This window comes from Anneissia japonica, unplaced genomic scaffold, assembly GCF_011630105.1.
Source record: "Anneissia japonica isolate Jap-2015-1 unplaced genomic scaffold, ASM1163010v1 scaffold8327_len73589_cov114, whole genome shotgun sequence".
Classification (NCBI taxonomy): domain Eukaryota; kingdom Metazoa; phylum Echinodermata; class Crinoidea; order Comatulida; family Comatulidae; genus Anneissia; species Anneissia japonica.
Window position 1 is genome coordinate 41,586 of NW_022718255.1, and position 19,743 is coordinate 61,328.

General features: G+C 33.6%; 1 protein-coding gene across 1 annotated transcript; it reads left to right on the plus strand.

Moving 5' to 3' along the window:
- Positions 1 to 1,556: 1,556 nt before the first annotated feature.
- LOC117110459 lies at positions 1,557 to 15,825 on the plus strand. Its single transcript, XM_033253165.1, has 12 exons — positions 1,557 to 1,569; positions 1,977 to 2,273; positions 5,033 to 5,254; positions 7,802 to 7,908; positions 8,566 to 8,610; positions 9,896 to 9,994; positions 10,677 to 10,721; positions 11,830 to 11,928; positions 12,614 to 12,658; positions 13,763 to 13,861; positions 14,537 to 14,581; positions 15,706 to 15,825. The coding sequence occupies exons 1-12, from the start codon at positions 1,557 to 1,559 to the stop codon at positions 15,823 to 15,825; spliced, it is 1,236 nt and encodes a 411-aa protein (XP_033109056.1).
- The last annotated feature ends 3,918 nt before the right edge of the window (positions 15,826 to 19,743 follow it).

A 19,743-nucleotide genomic window follows, 5' to 3' on the forward strand; every position in this document is an offset into this window, starting at 1 on the left:
ATATAGATCTGCATATGGGCACCATGTGGGTCCCTTATGGGCTTGTTACCTGGGACTACTCCTGCTGACTCCAGACGAGGCCTGAGCCATCCTCCTGGAAAGTTAACATTATTTTTGTATTTGTATATATGGTATGCCATCTAGTCTAGGCTTAATTGTTTTTGCTATTGCCAAAAATTAGTCTTACTAGGGTCTATTCTAAATATTTTAGCCCAGTTTTATTAAGGAGGACTATTTAAATTTAGTCATGCCTAACTAGTCGACGCGAGCGGCGAGTGACTCAGTTTCGTGGCTCCAAAAATATGAACATTTGATTGGTTGAAATTGTTTATTTCAGTCCGCCCATTTATCCAAATACGGAATATAAGATTACGTCATTCTTTTGGCATCCTGGTGCCTGACTTCAGTGTTTTACAAGTCGCTTATTCCGTCTATCTCTAAATTATCTCTAAATTAACTTTCTCATTGGTGGCGCTGTCCAGAATGAGAAAAATAATAAAAAATAAGAGACTTGTGGCAAGTCTATTTAATTACTTGAGCAGGATTTGTGGGCGGAGCGTAACTGGGGGATGGGCGAGTATTTTTTTTCAGGGGTAAGAGAGGACGTGCGGCCCCTTGTACATCCTAGATATGCCAATACCTAGCATACCCTGCAATTCACCCCACGGTTCGCCACTGCTCGGGGCTCATGTAAACGATCGCTGCAGTTTTTTGTTTATGTTGCGGTTTGTCTTGTGAAGCACACATGATCGATGTCGAGCGTTACCAGTTTGTATATATGTTATTAAACGTGTTTTGTTTTCACTAAATTATTTTGTTTTAATTTACATCTACATAGAGTACATACAGTGTGCCTACTATAGGTCTATACCAGTTCCGAAAGTTGGCCTATGTAACCTATGTTGGTTTTGTCATAAAATTATCTGATATATTTCAATAGTCATGGACCATACTTTTGTTCCCTGACAACGCAGTTAACAGTTCATAAATGCCATAAGCTCCTAGCGCGAAGGGGCTAAGCCCCCTCGGACCCCACCAGGGGGTCTTAACCCCTGGATCCTGACCGGGGCCCTACACACCCCCTGGCCCCAAGCATTCGTTTGTTTACTCCGCTCGCAAATTTAACCCTCGCTTCGCTCGCATATTAGGGCCTCAATAACAGTGAGCGCCAGGGCCCCACAAACTGTGTGACACCACTGGCCGATTCCCCTGGCTAGCTGTGAGCCCGGGCAGTTTTTGTTCTTGAATGCTTTTGATAGAACTACAAAAATTTTATTCAATTAGGTTAATTTTTATATAAATGATCTCAAGAAAATTAGCTTTATGTGCTGCTTCACCCTAAGCAATCGGATTAGTGTAGGCAAAGCTATGACGTAAAAAATAATAAGTACTTCAACCAAAAAATGACGTATGACGTGGCCAAATATTTGAAAACAAATATTTTGTAAATGGTTTGCAATAGCTATATTTATAACCTTCTATAAACTGTTTTTTACCTAATTTATCCGACCTCTAGTTGAGTTACAGGTTTCGTAGCAAAATCAAAAGAAGTGCTAATGGTTAAGGGAGGTGATTTTCACGGCGGCGCTTTTGCAATAGAGTAGACCAAACAAATTGATATGTTTGGTTAAAATCTAACTTTTAGAAGCAGTTTTTGGATATTAGTAAAGTAAAATTTTTGTTGTGATAATGACAGAATTATAGTAGTATTACTGTTGTAACAGTTTACAAAGCATAAATCAACAAAATTTTATGCTGGTTTTTAGAAAAAAAGTTAATTGAAATGCTCTACAGATCCACCTATATAATCAAATCATATTGGAAATTATAGTAAACAAAGTGATACATTTGATAGATCTATTTTTGTTTAAAATTAATATCAATTAAATCACTAATTTAATAACAAGTTAAGTGTAACCTTATACTTGTACATTATTTGTTTTAAGTATTTATTTGAGTACTATAATTTGTATCAGACCTAGATGAGCCTGTACTGTCTGCCTCAGTAAGCAGTGTCTATGAAGGTGAATCAGTGACTTTGACCTGTAGTAAATCTGATGGTGACCCAGACGCTAGTATCACGTGGTATAAAGATGGACAAGCACTCAGCACCATAGACACCAATAGATTTACTACAAGTGAAGATGCTCTTGAAATACACATTGAAGCTTCAAGTGCAGCTGATGGTGGCAGGTATACATGCAAAGCTGAAAGTGATCAATTCAGAGGAGAAGAGGGCAAAACCAGTAATCAAATTGAATTGAAAGTAATATGTATGTGTATATTTAATTTTTTTTTCTTTTATCTGTTGAATTTCTGTGATTTAAATTTTCAGTTCAAGCGTATTGAAAAATAATCAGTTAATGAGCACCTCTTTTTCAAGAAAGTGTGTTGCTAATTGCTTTTTACTCATTGTGGTTTTATTTGTCTTGCCCAAGTATCATGTCAATAGGCACATTACCATTTATTAGAGTACAGTTATTGTATCAACACCATAAATGTTGTATAAAATGAATGTGTGGCTTCATCACGTTTACTCTCTTATCGCCATAAGGACACATTTTCAGGTAAAGAATTTGCTGTAATGGTAACATAGGACAACATTTAAAAGATCATGATATTAGTGCTACTGAAACTGTTAATTATTTCTAAGGTTTTATCTAAGTGCAAATCCAAGTTTGATTGCTTAATCAAAGAAATTCTTTGGATCAAAGAACTGAGACCTACACTTACCAAACTGATTAGCCTGGTTCACGTCGAACTTCTATCTAGATATAGATCCACTTAACTAGTTAAAAGTTCGACGTGAACCACTCAATTATAGCTAGATAAAGGAATTAAGTCACTTACTGTAAGTTAAGTGACTTAACTTTACTAGAATAACGGTAAATTAACTTGCTTAACGGTAAAGTCGGCTCGGATTACAAGGACACGATTACGTAACGTAGGCATCTAAGCCAGCGTTGTTGTATTGTACCACCATTATCATCTGCTGGCTGGCAACCAGCGTGACCACTCACAATTTTTGGTATACCCAATGACTGCGTCGAAATTACCCAAGATTCAGCAAAAATTGCCCAAAATTACCCAAGCTTCCTGAAAATGCATTAAAATCTTTTAAAAGTTTCCATTTTAATTCAATTTATAAACCATTTTTTATTGTAATTGTTCGTGTTACTTTAAAATTCATGTTCATGCGGTAATAATACGGATAGAAAAAAACGCCCTCAGTCGGCCAGTTTATCAGTGTAGATCAGTGATCAAGTTTTATTACGTAATGCATTAATTAGGTAAGATCAATTGCAACGCAAATCACAAATAAACAATTCTGAACCCAAGTTTATAGCAATTAACAGTCAATTGACAATGTTATGTGCACCTCGTTGAGTTTTGCTTACTTGAATGGACTGAAATATACTTTTGTTGACAATGTTATGTGCACTTCGTTGAGTTTTGCTTACTTGAATGGACTGAAATATACTTTTGTTACTTCTTAATTCTTCCTCTATGACAAAAATATTTAATTTTCTTAGTAAAAATAAGATACCCAAGGATTTGAACGGAATACCCAAGAACCCAAGACCAAGTCAAAATACCCAAGATCTTGGGTAAATACCCAAGAAGTGGTCACGCTGCTGGCAACAACGTACTCCAACAATGCTAACAACAGCATCGAAATAGTCTCATTAGTCTGGTTTTCAGAAATTATTTTTAATATTATGGGTAAAAACCCAGCAAACGTCCGTTTTACGAATAGTCGATATTACCAATGACCTTTGCATCATCGACCAAGTAATAACGTTAAAAAGTCCGATTGCGTACGTTTTTCAAAGTGATAATGTATATTTTTCTTAATAACAAAAATCAGATTTGTTGTATTTATTTATTGACAATTTAATCTTTTCCATTTCTGCTATAATAGTCGCTATTAATTCTGTTATAATAGTCGCTATTAATTCAGTTTCAACGAACTACCACCAACGCCAGTCGTTAAAATGAGCGCACATGTTTACGATGACGAAATAAAAAGTGTGTGGAAGTCAGCAACTTACACCCTATTCAGACACTCTGTTGCGATCGGTTGCGATGTAATCGGTGGTAATCCAAAACTGATTACTCCCGATCGCAATCAACGAACGCATTCAGACCAACACAAACAAACTTTACATTCTAAGGCCTAGACCTCCGGTGGCTAGGCCTACGTTGCCTGACCTCCGCCAAACAGTACCTGTGGAATTCGTTGCGATCGGATTCCGTGGTAATCGGGAGTAATAAAGATTGTAGCACCCAATCGCAACGGGTAACAATTGCGATATCGATTACATATCGACTACTATTGGTGAGCTTTCACACACAATTTTACTTTGCGATTGGGTGTCGCAATTGCTACAACCGATCGCAATGCGATGCTAGTCTGAATGGGGTATTATACCCAATTCAGGTCAATTTAGCTAGGGCCTAGAGAATCTACTACTTAGATGGCGATAGAAATGCTGTTGCACTGTCGTTGGTTCGTACTGATCGGCTAGGTTAGGTAGTGGAAACTCACACCTTCTCTACAGTAGTTTACATTTTTTTTGAACGAATACCACTTGGTACTAGAGGTTCGTAAAATCCAGTAGATGTTTTATTAAACAAGCCTTTCCACCGTGTGACGTCGACGGCCTGAAACTGGCTGGCTGTTTCTGGCTCTAACTTGGTATCGAACGCAATTAGGGGATTATCGTATCATGTTTCAAGACGGGTTTATCTAGATAATGTTCGACGTGAACCAGGCTACTCAGTCAGCCAAACTGTTTATCAAGTTAATCTGCTAAGAAGGGCTAATTATTGCTTAGCTCCACTGCTTGGTATTTTTGTTTTTAGTTTTTTCAATTTACTTGATCTTGAGAATGGTTCCATGATGGACCCGAAATGTCGATCTTTCTTGTCATTAAATTTTGTTTTGTAGTTATTTTTTATAATGTATTTAAAAAACTTGAAAAAAATTTCTCATATTAACCAAACCTGATTACTTTCTCAATTGAAATAGATCTTACAATTACATTTGAATCAAAAGATGACACCGCAACATGCACTGCAGAGGGTTATCCCAACCCGTCTTCTGTAACGATTTACAAAGATGGAAAAATGATTGAGAATGGGACACTTACTGCATTCATGAAAATTTATGAAGATATTTGTAAATTAAACATCACATGCTATGCAGAGAATGGAGAAGTTAATGCAACAGAACCACTGAAGACCTGTAAAGGTAATTCAAAATGCTATTAAATAATATTTTATAACCATTTTTTTATAAACTTTTTTTTATTAAAATAATGGGAGTATGAAAAATATATAATTCTCTTTATGTTACTTTTATATACCAAGATTTAACTTATATGACGTTAAATGGCCGTATTTTAAAAGAGAACTAGCAAAATGATTTTTTGTTCTAGAGAGGACTTTTGATATGCCATTAATAATAGAATCAAACTTAAAATCGTTTTTTGGCTTTTTTTAATGAAGTTATAGGCGATTATATACGATTTTACCATGATGTCACTGGCGAAAAAGTAACAAAAGATCGTGTAAATAGCGCCGCGTAGGGTATCCGCCGCGTACGATCTTTGCGTGTATGCTGTAACCATGGCTGTAAGTCCTGTAATGTAGTCTGGGAAAACTAAACAAACTTCCCTAAAAAGGATACAGATTATTCAAAATAGAACTTCCCGAAATTTTGTGTGGTCTGAAATGGGACATACCAAGCAATGAGGCATTACAGATGGCAAATTGGTGTCCTCAATCAGATCAGACCAAGGTATTTGTTGAATTGTTGTATACTTATTTATCAATCAGTTTATCAATCAGCCTACAGTGAGAACAGGGGCGGATCCAGAAATGTCCAAAAGGGGGGGCCGGAAGGAGGGCCGAAAGTTGGGCCGATTGAGACAACACTGTCGTAGGGGGTCCGGGGCATGCCCCCGCGAAATTTCTGTGTTCTAGACGCCCGAACATAACATTTGAGGCATTCTGGGCTATCATTTTTTTCTTTTTCTCTCTTTTTTCCCCTTTTTTTTTCTTTTTTTTCCCTCCCAAAAGGGGGGGCCGGGGCCGGGCCGGCCCCCCCCCTAAATCCGCCCCTGGAGAAGACTGCATTTTGTAAAGTTAAGATACAAATACCTTATTTATTGAAAAACTAATAAAACTTAGATATTCCAATGAAAGTAGCAATTAACTAAAAAAAAAAAAGAAGGTTAGTATATGAGATTTTGGTCAATAAATGCTAAATATAACAACGAAAAGGCACAATAAAGTAGTTTATTTCCTCCATGGGTTTGCATACCTTGCTTGCTTGATTGTCCACCACTTCATCCCATGGGTTATGACATCACAGAACAACAACCAGTGAACTTCATTTGGGTATGCCATATGTAGCTTCCTATGCAGATGGGCAAGCCAAAGCAACGTTTATCACTAATTTATTATGTCCATGCAGACTACCATGGAGGAGCATTCTTGTAATCATTTTACAAGTAGCAGGTACTTTAAAAACATAGTAACATAATTATACACTCACAGACTTAGTGGTACCATGAATTGCACATCACAACCAGAATACGTAGTAAAACTGTTACATAAAAAAATACATATAGGCAGAAAAAAAACATAGGCAGATTCAAAGGGTTGTGGGGGGTGGGGAGTAGGGCCTTCCTGAATTTTGAAAAGTATTAAAATTTAAGTCAGACAGTGCCATTTCCGACCATCTAGTGCTACTGTAGGCATAAAATTTTGTACTTCAGCCCCAACCATAGTGGGCCTGAGGTGGTCTACACCTTCCATCTATAAATGTCCCTCCCTGGGGCCCCTCTTTTTTAAATTCCTGGATCTGCCATTGGATATTTCATGTTCTTATCAATGAACTATGCAGCCACCTAAGCTATATTAATACACTTATAGCTATATTAATACTTGTTTTGTTATGTTCCAAGAACAGATGTTAATTATAAAATTAGGAATAAGTACAAAGACAACTTAAAGAATATTGAACCTATAAAATCAGTTTTATTTATTTTCTTTTTAGAGCCATATATTGCAAATTTTTAGTTCATAAATCCATAAAATCATATTGAACCGGAGGCAGATTTATGTTTTTAAAGGGAATGGTTATGGGATATAAACTTTGTACAAGATCAGATGACATGCTCTTTGAGGAAAATTTTTATGTAAAAGCCAAGAGATGCATACTGCTACATTTTGTTGTGTCTGTTTCTGTTCATAGATTGTTTTAAGTGGGGTTTTCAAGCAGTAGAAGCTTGATTTCACAAATTCTTTAATTTACATCGCCTACATACTACACCTCACCCATAGAATTCAACCCTGGCCATCAGGCACAAGCTCGGAGGTCTAGAGGTATGATGCCAGGCTAGTGATCTGGAGATCGTGCATGGGTTCGAGTCCCACCCGAGAACAACTTGCGATTTTTTTTTCGCAGTTGTTTTCAAATGTACTGAGTATTCGGTACATTTCCACGTCAGGTAGGGCAAAATTACACCTATACATGGGATGTTTCTCCTGACGCAAATCCAGTTATTGTCTATTATTCCATCACGACAATAACAATTACTATCAGTACTGGAATTGCTATTATAATTACAGGGGCGGATCCAGTTTTGACACTAAATTTGTAAAATTTCAATATATATCAGTGTTACTGTATGTGTTACTCACTTCTAAAAACTGTTGTCCCCCTCCTCCCGATTTCTGGATCCGCCCCTGAATTATATCAATTGATGATCTAAGGTTGTATTTCATTCAGTTCCATCTAGTCGTATAGCCCTGACTATTGGAATGCTTTTTGTTGGCGTCCTTGTTGGTTGCTTCGGACTAGCGGCTGGATTGATCGGCTACATTAGGATTAAACAGGTTTGTCAAATAATAACAATCTTGTTTATGGTTTAAAATCGGTTAGTAATATGATAAATAGTTTGTATCTGTTTAATGAATTATCTTTTTTAGGCTTATGTTATTTCTACGTTTTTGTATATTGAATGTTATTATTAAGGACACCAAATTTCATGTTTGCAATTGTTTTTACTATTGTTAAAGTGCGTCTGATCTCATTTCATTTCATTTATCTTATCTTATCTTATCTCATCTTCTTTTCATCCCCACCTCCACCGTCATATTTGTCTCATATCATCTCCATCTTCATATCTATCTTATCTCATATCTCCATCTTTATCTCATTCGTCATCTCCATCTGATCTTCATATTATCTCGTCTCCATTTTAATATCCATCTCATCTCCTTTTTCATCTCTATCTTCATTTCCACCTCATCTCATCTTATCTGCATCTCTATTTCCATCTCATCTCCATCTTGATATCAATCTTCATCCCAACCTATTTCTTTATCTCCATCTCAACCTCATCTCATCTCAATATCTATTTTCCTCCATATCATCTGCCTTGAATTGTCGTCCTAACATGACCTGCCTTGGTTTGCCGTGCCCTGATTTGGCTTGCATTATCTGATAGCAATTCTTTCTATTAATATTTTTTGATTATAATGTATTTTCAGAAGAAATCTGAAGCCATGCAAAGTATCGACACCAGAAAGCAAGATGTGAGTTTGTATTTCACATTTACACATTATTTCACCTTGTAACTTGTAAATGTTACCCAAGCAGACCTCAGCATAAAAGTAACATGTATACTTTCATTATACTGTTTTAAACAGTTCTTTTAAAAAGTTCAGAATCGCTCGATGATCTCATGAGATTGTTAAGAGATTCAGTAAATAATAAAAATAAACAAACAAAAAACAAAAACAAAAAACAAACAAAAATTGGAAAAACGTTGCACCGGTCGTGGTTAGATATCGTTTGGCAGTTTTTACGCACTGTTTGAATGTGTGGGTATGTGGCTTGATGGAGTTGGCGTTACGCCAGTAGATGTTGAGTCGCATCCACAATGGTCGAGTCGCGACTGGTGCAGCAGGGGCCACCGGCCAAAGTCAGTAAAGCAAATACGATAAATTGAAATAAATATCATAATAAAAAAATATTATAATATAATATGAATACTTAAAACATACAAGTTAAAACAGTCGATAATTTTTCTAGTATTTGCTGGAAGGTGTGCACTGCGAAACCCTTGACTGTGGCCTGTTTTTTAGTTTTGCATCCCTTTTTTGTTTTTGTGTTTTTTATGTCTCCTTTCCAAATTGTTCTATTTTATTTTAAAAAAATTTATATTGTATTTATATATGAGAGTTTTATATGTATTTCTGATGTCTTGATGTTTTATGTCTTGGGCGTTTTCCCTTTGTTTGGACCTTGAGTCTGCGAAACCTTTGACTGTGGCCTGTTTTTTGGTTTTGCATCTCTTTTTTGTTTTTGTTTTTTTTATGTCTCCTTTCCAAATTGTTCTATTTTATTCAAAAAAAATTAATATTGTATTTATATATGTGAGTTTTATATGTATTTCTGATGTCTTGATGTTTTATGTCTTGGGCGTTTTCCCTTTGTTTGGACCTTGAGTCTGTGGAACCTGTCCTTTTGCTTCTTTTTTATCTGTTTGCAATTAAAAAAAAATTGAATAAAGAAACAGGCTTATATAATGAAAGTTATATATGTTTGATACATGTAAAGTTTTAAAATAATTAAGTTGATTTATCAAGATCTTTCTCCACTTCTGCCCACATCCGTAGATTCTCTCTACATTTACAAAAAATAGTATCTAACAATATTTGATGTTTTACTAATGTATATGAAATAAATAAACCAAGTTATAAAATGCCTTAGTATCTATATTCATTACTGTTTTCAATCCATTTCAATTAACAACCAGTTTGATTCTGTAGTCTATCAATTTTTAATTTAAATTATTCGATTTGCATATATCGACAGACTTACATGAAATACACAGCAGATAACAGTGATGAGAACCATACTTATCAAGGTCTGCAGCACACAAAAGAAGAAACAGCTTACGTTAATAGCAGGACGGTAAAGTACCATCATAAGTGAACACTTAGTTGCAAGTGCTTGCCGTGAGGCTTATTTTTATGAGATTATGATTGCAATCTCTAGAATGGCAACTTACCTCCACGGTGTTTGGTTATACAATACATGATTGGAATAAGTCAGCTGCAGAGCACGTCATTACCTTTAGTATCTTAATACTGAGCAAAAGTAAAATAGTATAAAATAACAACCGTGCATGTATTACTGAATATACTGTGACACTTTTATTTAACGTTTTTTCTTTGATGACTACAATTAACTTTATAGATTTTAATTGCAGGATTAATATATTTTTTCCTAATGGTTTAATCCTTTGTGTCAGCTAAAGAATAAAAAAAAATAATTGTAATTAGGATTTAGTGTCAAATTTGTTTAGATAACAAACATGGTTTATTTTAGATTTATTAGCCGTGACAATGTTTGTTAATTATTTTCAAATATATCTCAGCTGATAGCATATTATATTAAGTAAAAAAAGTGACTCTTGATAAGAATATACCGCCTGTGTGGAATTCTCAAACTTTAAAACTATAATATATTTCACTAAATTAGAAAATATCATACAATAAAACTAATCAGGGAATCGTTGCCGTGCCCTGATCTGGCTTGCATTATCAGATAGCAATTCTTGTATTAATATTTTTTGATTATAATGTATTTTCAGAAGAAATCTGAAGCCATGCGAAGTACCGATACCAGAAAGCAAGATGTGAGTTTGTATTTCACATTTACGCATTATTTCACCTTGTAACTTGTAAATGTTACCCAAGCAGACCTCAGCATAAAAGTAACATGTATACTTTCATTATACTTTTTGAAACAGTTCTTTAAAAATGTTCAGAATCACTCGATGATCTCATGAGATTGTTAAGAGATTCAGTAAATAATAAAAATAAATAAAAAACAAACAAAAAACAAACAAAAACAAAAAACAAACAAAAATTGAAAAATTGGAAAAATGTTGCACCGGTCGTGGCTCGATATCGTTTGGCAGTTTTTATGCACTGTTTGAACGTGTGGGTATGTGGTTTGATGGAGTTGGCGTTACGCCAGCAGATGTTGAGTCGCATCCACAGTGGTCGAGTCGCGACTGGTGCAGCAGGGGCCACCGGCCAAAGTCAGTAAAGCAAATACGATAAATTGAAATAAATATCATAATAACAAAATATTATAATATAATATGAATACTTAAAACATACAAGTTAAAACAATCGATAATTTTTCTAGTATTTGCTGGAAGGTGTGCACTGCGAAACCTTTGACTGTGGCCTGTTTTTTGGTTTTGCATCTCTTTTTTGTTTTTGTTTTTTTATGTCTCCTTTCCAAATTGTTCTATTTTATTCAAAAAAAATTAATATTGTATTTATATATGTGAGTTTTATATGTATTTCTGATGTCTTGATGTTTTATGTTTTGGGCGTTTTCCCTTTGTTTGGACCTTGAGTCTGTGGAACCTGTCCTTTGGCTTCTTTTTTATCTGTTTGCAATAAAAAAAAAATTGAATAAAGAAACAGGCTTATATAATGAAAGTTATATATGTTTGATACATGTAAAGTTTTAAAATAATTAAGTTGATTTATAAAGATCTTTCTCCACTTCTGCCCACATCCGTAGATTCTCTCCTACTACATTTACAAAAATAGTATCTAACAATATTTGATGTTTTACTAATGTATATGAAATAAATAAACCAAATTATAAAATGCTTTGAGTATCTATATTCATTACTGTTTTCAATCCATTTCCATTAACAACCAGTTTGATTCTGTAGTCTATCAATTTTTAATTTAAATTATTCGATTTGCATATCTCGACAGACTTACATGAAATACACAGCAGATACCAGTGATGAGAAGCATACTTATCAAGATCTGCAGCACACAAAAGAAGAAACAGCTTACGTTAATAGCAGGACGGTAAAGTACCATCATAAGTAAAAACTTAGTTGCAAGTGCTTGCCGTGATGCTTATTTTTATGGGATTATGATTGCAATCTCTAGAATGGCAACTTACCTCCACGGTGTTTGGTTATACAATACATGATTGGAATAAGTCAGCTGCAGAGCATGTCATTACCTATACTATGTTAATACTGAGCAAAAGTAAAACCGTATAAAATAACAACCGTGCATGTATTACTGAATATACTGTGACATTTTTATTTAACGTTTTTTTCTTCGATGACTACAATTAATTTTATAGATTTTAATTACAGGATTAATATATTTTTCCTAATGGTTTAATTCTTTGTGTCAGCTAAAGAATAAAAAAAATAATTGTAATTAGAATTTAGTGTCACATTTGTTTAGATAACAAACATTGTTTATTTTATATTTATTAGCCATGACAATGTTTGTTAATTAATTTCAAATATTATATCTCAGCTGATAGCATATTATATTAAGTCAAAAAAAGTGACTCTTGATAAGAATATACCGCCTGTGTGTAATTCTTAAACTTTAAAACTATAATATATTTCACTAAATTAGAAAATATCATACAATAAAACTAATCAGGGAATCGTTGCCGTGCCCTGATTTGGCTTGCATTATCAGATAGCAATTCTTGTATTAATATTTTTTGATTATAATGTATTTTCAGAAGAAATCTGAAGCCATGCGAAGTACCGACACCAGAGAGCAAGATGTGAGTTTTTATTTCACATTTACACATTATTTCACCTTGTAACTTGTAAATGTTACCCAAGCAGACCTCAGCATAAAAGTAACATGTATACTTTCATTATACTGTTTTAAATAGTTCTTTTAAAAAGTTCAGAATCGCTCGATGATCTCATGAGATTGTTAAGAGATTCAGTAAATAATAAAAATAAATAAAAAACAAACAAAAAAAAAACAAAAAAAGAAAACAAACAAAAATTTAAAAATTTGGAAAACTGTTGCACCGGTCGTGGCTCGATATCGTTTGGCAGTTTTTACGCACTGTTTGAACGTGTGGGTATGTGGCTTGATGGAGTTGGCGTTACGCCAGCAGATGTTGAGTCGCATCCACAAAGGTCGAGTCGTGACTGGTGCAGCAGGGGCCACCGGTCAAAGTCAGTAAAGCAAATACGATAAATTGAAATAATTATCATAATAACAAAATATTATAATATAATATGAATACTTAAAACATACAAGTTAAAACAATCGATAATTTTTCTGGTATTTGCTGGAAGGTGTGCACTGCGAAACCCTTGACTGTGGCCTGTTTTTTGGTTTTGCATCCCTTTTTTGTTTTTGTGTTTTTTATGTCTCTTTTCCAAATTGTTCTATTTTATTTTTTTAAAATTAATATTGTATTTATATATGAGAGTTTTATATGTATTTCTGATGTCTTGATGTTTTGTGTTTTGGGCGTTTTCCCTTTGTTTGGACCTTGAGTCTGTGGAACCTGTCCTTTGGCTTTTTTATCTGTTTGCAAAAAAAAATTGAATAAAGAAACAGGCTTATATAATGAAAGTTATATATGTTTGATACATATAAAGTTTTAAAATAATTAAGTTGATTTATCAAGATCTTTCTCCACTTCTGCCCACATCCGTAGATTCTCTCCTACTACATTTACAAAAAGTAGTATCCAACAAAATTTGATGTTTTACTAATGTATATGAAATAAATAAGCCAAGTTATAAAATGCCTTGAATATCTATATTCATTACTGTTTTCAATCCATTTCAATTAACAACCAGTTTGATTCTGTAGTCTACCAATTTTTAATTTAAATTATTCGATTTGCATATCTCGACAGACTTACATGAAATACACAGCAGATACCAGTGATGAGAAGCATACTTATCAAGATCTGCAGCACACAAAAGAAGAAACAGCTTACGTTAATAGCAGGACGGTAAAGTACCATCATAAGTGAAAACTTAGTTGCAAGTGCTTGCCGTGATGCTTATTTTTATGGGATTATGATTGCAATCTCTAGAATGGCAACTTACCTGAAGTTATGTTATCTTTTTTAGGCTTTTTTTATTTCTATTTTTTTGTATATTGAATTTTATTATTAAGGACACCAAATTTCATGTTTGCAATTGTTTGTACTATTGATAAAGTGCGTCTGATTTCATTTATCTTATCTTATCTTATCTCATCTTCTTTTCATTCCTACCTCCACCGTCATATCTGTCTCATATCATCTCCATCTTCATATCTATCTTATCTCATATCTCCATCTTTATCTCATTCGTCATCTCCATCTGATCTTCATATTCATCTCGTCTCCATTTTTATATCCATCTCATCTCCTTTTTCATTTCTATCTTCATTTCCGCCTTATCTCATCTTATCTACATCTCTATTTCCATCTCATCTCCATCTTGATATCAATCTTCATCCCAACCTATTTCTTTATCTCCATCTCAACCTCATCTCATCTCAATATCTATTTTCCTCCATATCATCTGCCTTGCATTACCGTCCTAACATGACCTGCCTTGGTTTGCCGTGCCCTGATTTGGCTTGCATTATCTGATAGCAATTCTTCTATTAATATTTTTTGATTATAATGTATTTTCAGAAGAAATCTGAAGCCATGCGAAGTACACACACCAGAAAGCAAGATGTGAGTTTGTATTTCACATTTACACATTATTTCACCTTGTAACTTGTAAATGTTACCCAAGCAGACCTCAGCATAAAAGTAACATGTATACTTTCATTATACTGTTTTAAACAGTTCTTTTAAAATGTTCAGAATCGCTCGATGATCTCATGAGATTGTTAAGAGATTCAGTAAATAATAAAAATAAATAAAAAACAAACAAAAAACAAACAAACAAAAAACAAACAAAAAACAAAAAACAAAAAAAAAATTTTAAAAATTGGAAAACTGTTGCACCGGTCGTGGCTCGATATCGTTTGGCAGTTTTTACGCACTGTTTGAACGTGTGGGTATGTGGCTTGATGGAGTTGGCGTTATGCCAGCAGATGTTGAGTCGCATCCACAAAGGTCGAGTCGCGACTGGTGCAGCAGGGGCCACCAGTCAAAGTCAGTAAAGCAAATACGATAAATTGAAATAAATATCATAATAACAAAATATTATAATATAATATGAATACTTAAAACATACAAGTTAAAACAATCGATAATTTTTCTGGTATTTGCTGGAAGGTGTGCACTGCGAAACCCTTGACTGTGGCCTGTTTTTTTGTTTTGCATCCCTTTTTTGTTTTTGTGTTTTTTATGTCTCCTTTCCAAATTGTTCTATTTTATTTTAAAAAAATTTATATTGTATTTATATATGAGAGTTTTATATGTATTTCTGATGTCTTGATGTTTTATGTCTTGGGCGTTTTCCCTTTGTTTGGACCTTGAGTCTGTGGAACCTGTCCTTTGGCTTCTTTTTTATCTGTTTGCAAAAAAAAATTGAATAAAGAAACAGGCTTATATAATGAAAGTTATATATGTTTGATGCACGTAAAGTTTTAAAATAATTAAGTTGATTTATCAATATCTTTCTCCACTTCTGCCAACATCCGTAGATTTTCTCCTACTACATTTACAAAAAGTAGTATCTAACAATATTTGATGTTTTACTAATGTATATGAAATAAATAAGCCAAGTTATAAAATGCCTTGAGTATCTATATTCATTACTGTTTTCAATCCATTTCAATTAACAACCAGTTTGATTCTGTAGTCTACCAATTTTTAATTTAAATTATTCAATTTGCATATCTCGACAGACTTACATGGAATACACAGCAGATACCAGTGATGAGAAGCATACTTATCAAGATCTGCAGCACACAAAAGAAGAAACAGCTTACGTTAATAGCCGGACGGTAAAGTACCATCATAAGTGAAAACTTAGCTGCAAGTGCTTGCCGTGATGCTTATTTTTATGGGATTATGATTGCAATCTCTAGAATGGCAACTTACCTGAAGTTATGTTATCTTTTTTAGGCTTATTTTATTTCTATTTTTTTGTATATTGAATTTTATTATTAAGGACACCAAATTTCATGTTTGCAATTGTTTGTACTATTGATAAAGTACGTCTGATTTCATTTATCTTATCTTATCTTATCTCATCTTCTTTTCATCCCTACCTCCACCGTCATATCTGTCTCATATCATCTCCATCTTCATATCTATCTTATCTCATATCTCCATCTTTATCTCATTCGTCATCTCCATCTGATCTTCATATTCATCTCGTCTCCATTTTTATATCCATCTCATCTCCTTTTTCATTTCTATCTTCATTTCCGCCTTATCTCATCTTATCTACATCTCTATTTCCATCTCATCTCCATCTTGAATAATAAAAATAAATAAAAAACAAACAAAAAACAAACAAAAATTTAAAAAATTGGAAAACTGTTGCACCGGTCGTGGCTCGATATCGTTTGGCAGTTTTTACGCACTGTTTGAACGTGTGGGTATGTGGCTTGATGGAGTTGGCATTACGCCAGCAGATGTTGAGTCGCATCCACAAAGGTCGAGTCGCGGCTGGTGCAGCAGGGGCCACCGGTCAATGTCAGTAAAGCAAATACGATAAATTGAAATAAATATCATAATAACAAAATATTATAATATAATATGAATACTTAAAACATACAAGTTAAAACATTTCGATAATTTTTCTGGTATTTGCTGGAAGGTGTGCACTGCGAAACCCTTGACTGTGGCCTGTTTTTTTAGTTTTGCATCTCTTTTTTGTTTTTGTGATTTTTATGTCTCCTTTCCAAATTGTTCTATTTTATTCAAAAAAATTAATATTGAATTTATATATGAGAGTTTTATATCTATTTCTGATGTCTTGATGTTTTATGTCTTGGGCATTTTCCCTTTGTTTGGACCTTGAGTCTGTGGAACCTGTCCTTTTGCTTCTTTTTTATTTGTTTGCAATAAAAAAAAATTGAATAAAGAAACAGGCTTATATAATGAAAGTTATATATGTTTGATACATGTAAAGTTTTAAAATAATTAAGTTGATTTATCAAGATCTTTCTCCACTTCTGCCCACATCCGTAGATTCTCTCCTACTACATTTACAAAAAGTAGTATCTAACAATATTTGATGTTTTACTAATGTATATGAAATAAATAAACCAAGTTATAAAATGCCTTGAGTATCTATATTCATTACTGTTTTCAATCCATTTCAATTAACAACCAGTTTGATTCTGTAGTCTATCAATTTTTAATTTAAATTATTCGATTTTCATATCTCGACAGACTTACATGAAATACACAGCAGATACCAGTGATGAGAAGCATACTTATCAAGATCTGCAGCACACAAAAGAATAAAGAGCTTACGTTAATAGCAGGACGGTAAAGTACCATCATAAGTGAAAACTTAGTTGCAAGTGCTTGCCGTGATGCTTATTTTTATGGGATTATGATTGCAATCTCTAGAATGGCAACTTACCTCCACGGTGTTTGGTTATACAATACATGATTGGAATAAGTCAGCTGCAGAGCACGTCATTACCTTTACTATGTTAATACTGAGCAAAAGTAAAAGAGTATAAAATAACAACCCTGCATGTATTACTGAATATACTGTGACATTTTTATTTAACGTTTTTTCTTCGATGACTACAATTAATTTTATAGATTTTAATTGCAGGATTAATTATTATTTTTTCCTAATGGTTTATTTCTTTGTGTCAGCTAAAGAATAAAAAAAATAATTGTAATTAGAATTTAGTGTCACATTTGTTTAGATAACAAACATTGTTTATTTTATATTTATTAGGCATGACAATGTTTGTTAATTAAATTTCAAATATTATATCTCAGCTGATAGCATATTATATTAAGTCAAAAAAGTGACTCTTGATAAGAATATACCGCCTGTGTGTAATTCTTAAACTTTAAAACTATAATATATTTCACTAAATTAGAAAATATCATACAATAACACTAATCTGGGAATCGTAATATGCGTGAACATAATTTTACACGTATATTATATTTGATAATAATGATATTGAATAGCGAAAAGAAGCGCATACAATCCGGATCTTAATCAGAAAGTCAAGGATTCCAGTCAACTCTTGTTATATTTATCAATTGTGTAGACTTCCTATGTTGGATTTGAATGTTATATTGGATAATACGGTAATTGATTTTCTGAAGAAGCCCGATGATAGACGTTGTCAGGTCATTAAAATGCTGTTTAGCATCCAAAAGTTTTGTATTTTATGCGGATTGATTTAAATATCGTAATCACAGTAATGGTGCATCAACCAGTTGGAATTCTGATGTTAGGGAGTTGCATAGCACTACTTTTCATTTTTCACGAATATAATGTATGTCAACGTAAGATAAATTAGTAGAACTGAGCTCCAATGAAATCAGCGGCTCGACTTTAAAGCTTACGATGAAATTTTGATTTAAAGCGGAACATATCTGATATAAGCGATGGAGAGAATCATGTAAGGTCATGTAGGCAAGGAATATTTGTTTTATTATCAAATATATCTAAACCAGACAGTAACTATTGATTTTTGTTTATTCATTGCATTGTAAGAGAGAACTGAACAGAATATTTTGTCTAAATTTGTTGGTTGAATAGCTTTCTTAATGCCTTAGATCTGACATATCTGTCACATCAGTGAGTTAATGTAAAATATAATCCTGCGAAACAATTTAAATATGTCGTTGATCTTTGTTTAATCGAGCATCGCAAAATTGTGAATCCGCCTGAACTTCAATCGTGTGCACTGTGCAACTGTGCTACATGATTAGGCTTTAAAACGTAACATGATCAATGTAGCACTATGGACATTAGTTTTAGCAAAAGTAACTCTATTTCATCAATCTATTGATCTGAATGGCCACTTTTTAAAAACAGTTGACAATGTTAAAGTACTTGTAGTTATCCTTCAAGCTATTCTCAAATGGGATTCATATGGTGATTATAATATTGTCAAGGCAAGTAGTAAATTATATATTTTAAGAGCCATTAAACACTAATGGTGTACCTCCTGTAGACCTTGTCCCCACTCGGACTTGCATTTTATTGGATCCCGCATGCATTGAGCGGATCAAGAAGAGGGCCTGTAAGATTATTTTAAGTAATAAACACCTATAATACTAGGTTGAATACTAAATCTACCATAATTACAGAACCAAAAGATATCAGAACACCCCCATGCAATACCTTACGTTGTTAAATCAGGATATAATTTTTCTAAGACAAGGAATACATTTTGTATAGGAATACATTTCAGTGGCGTCACCAATGCGCCCCCCCCCCCAGATTTTGGCCTCTTCCCCCACTTCCCTCTGAGGTGGCTAATGAGGTTTATTGACATTTCTACACGTCGATGATTGCTCGAATTCAGCTCAACCAGTTTGTAGTTTTGACTTGCAAAACTACGGGCGACTTCCATTCCACCGAGAATGTTCACTTCACCGTTGTTCTTATAAAATCACTCAATGGATCTTTAATTTATATTGTGTAGTATATTAGTAGTACAGTAGGCCTATACATATTGGCAATCACAGGCATTTATACAAACTCTAGACACTTTTCTTGTTGCAACACAATGTCTAAAGTACAATCCCGTTCCCGGTTATTCATGTTTCTAAAATTTAACTGTAATTCGTATTAAGATACAAAATACAATAGTTTCATCATGTTTTAAAATGTTCTGTATAATGAATAAACTGCTATAAAACAATATGATGTTCATTTCGATTCTTTAATTCCATAGAAATTTCACTTAATTTATACATTATTATTTGAGAGCAAACGGGCTGAG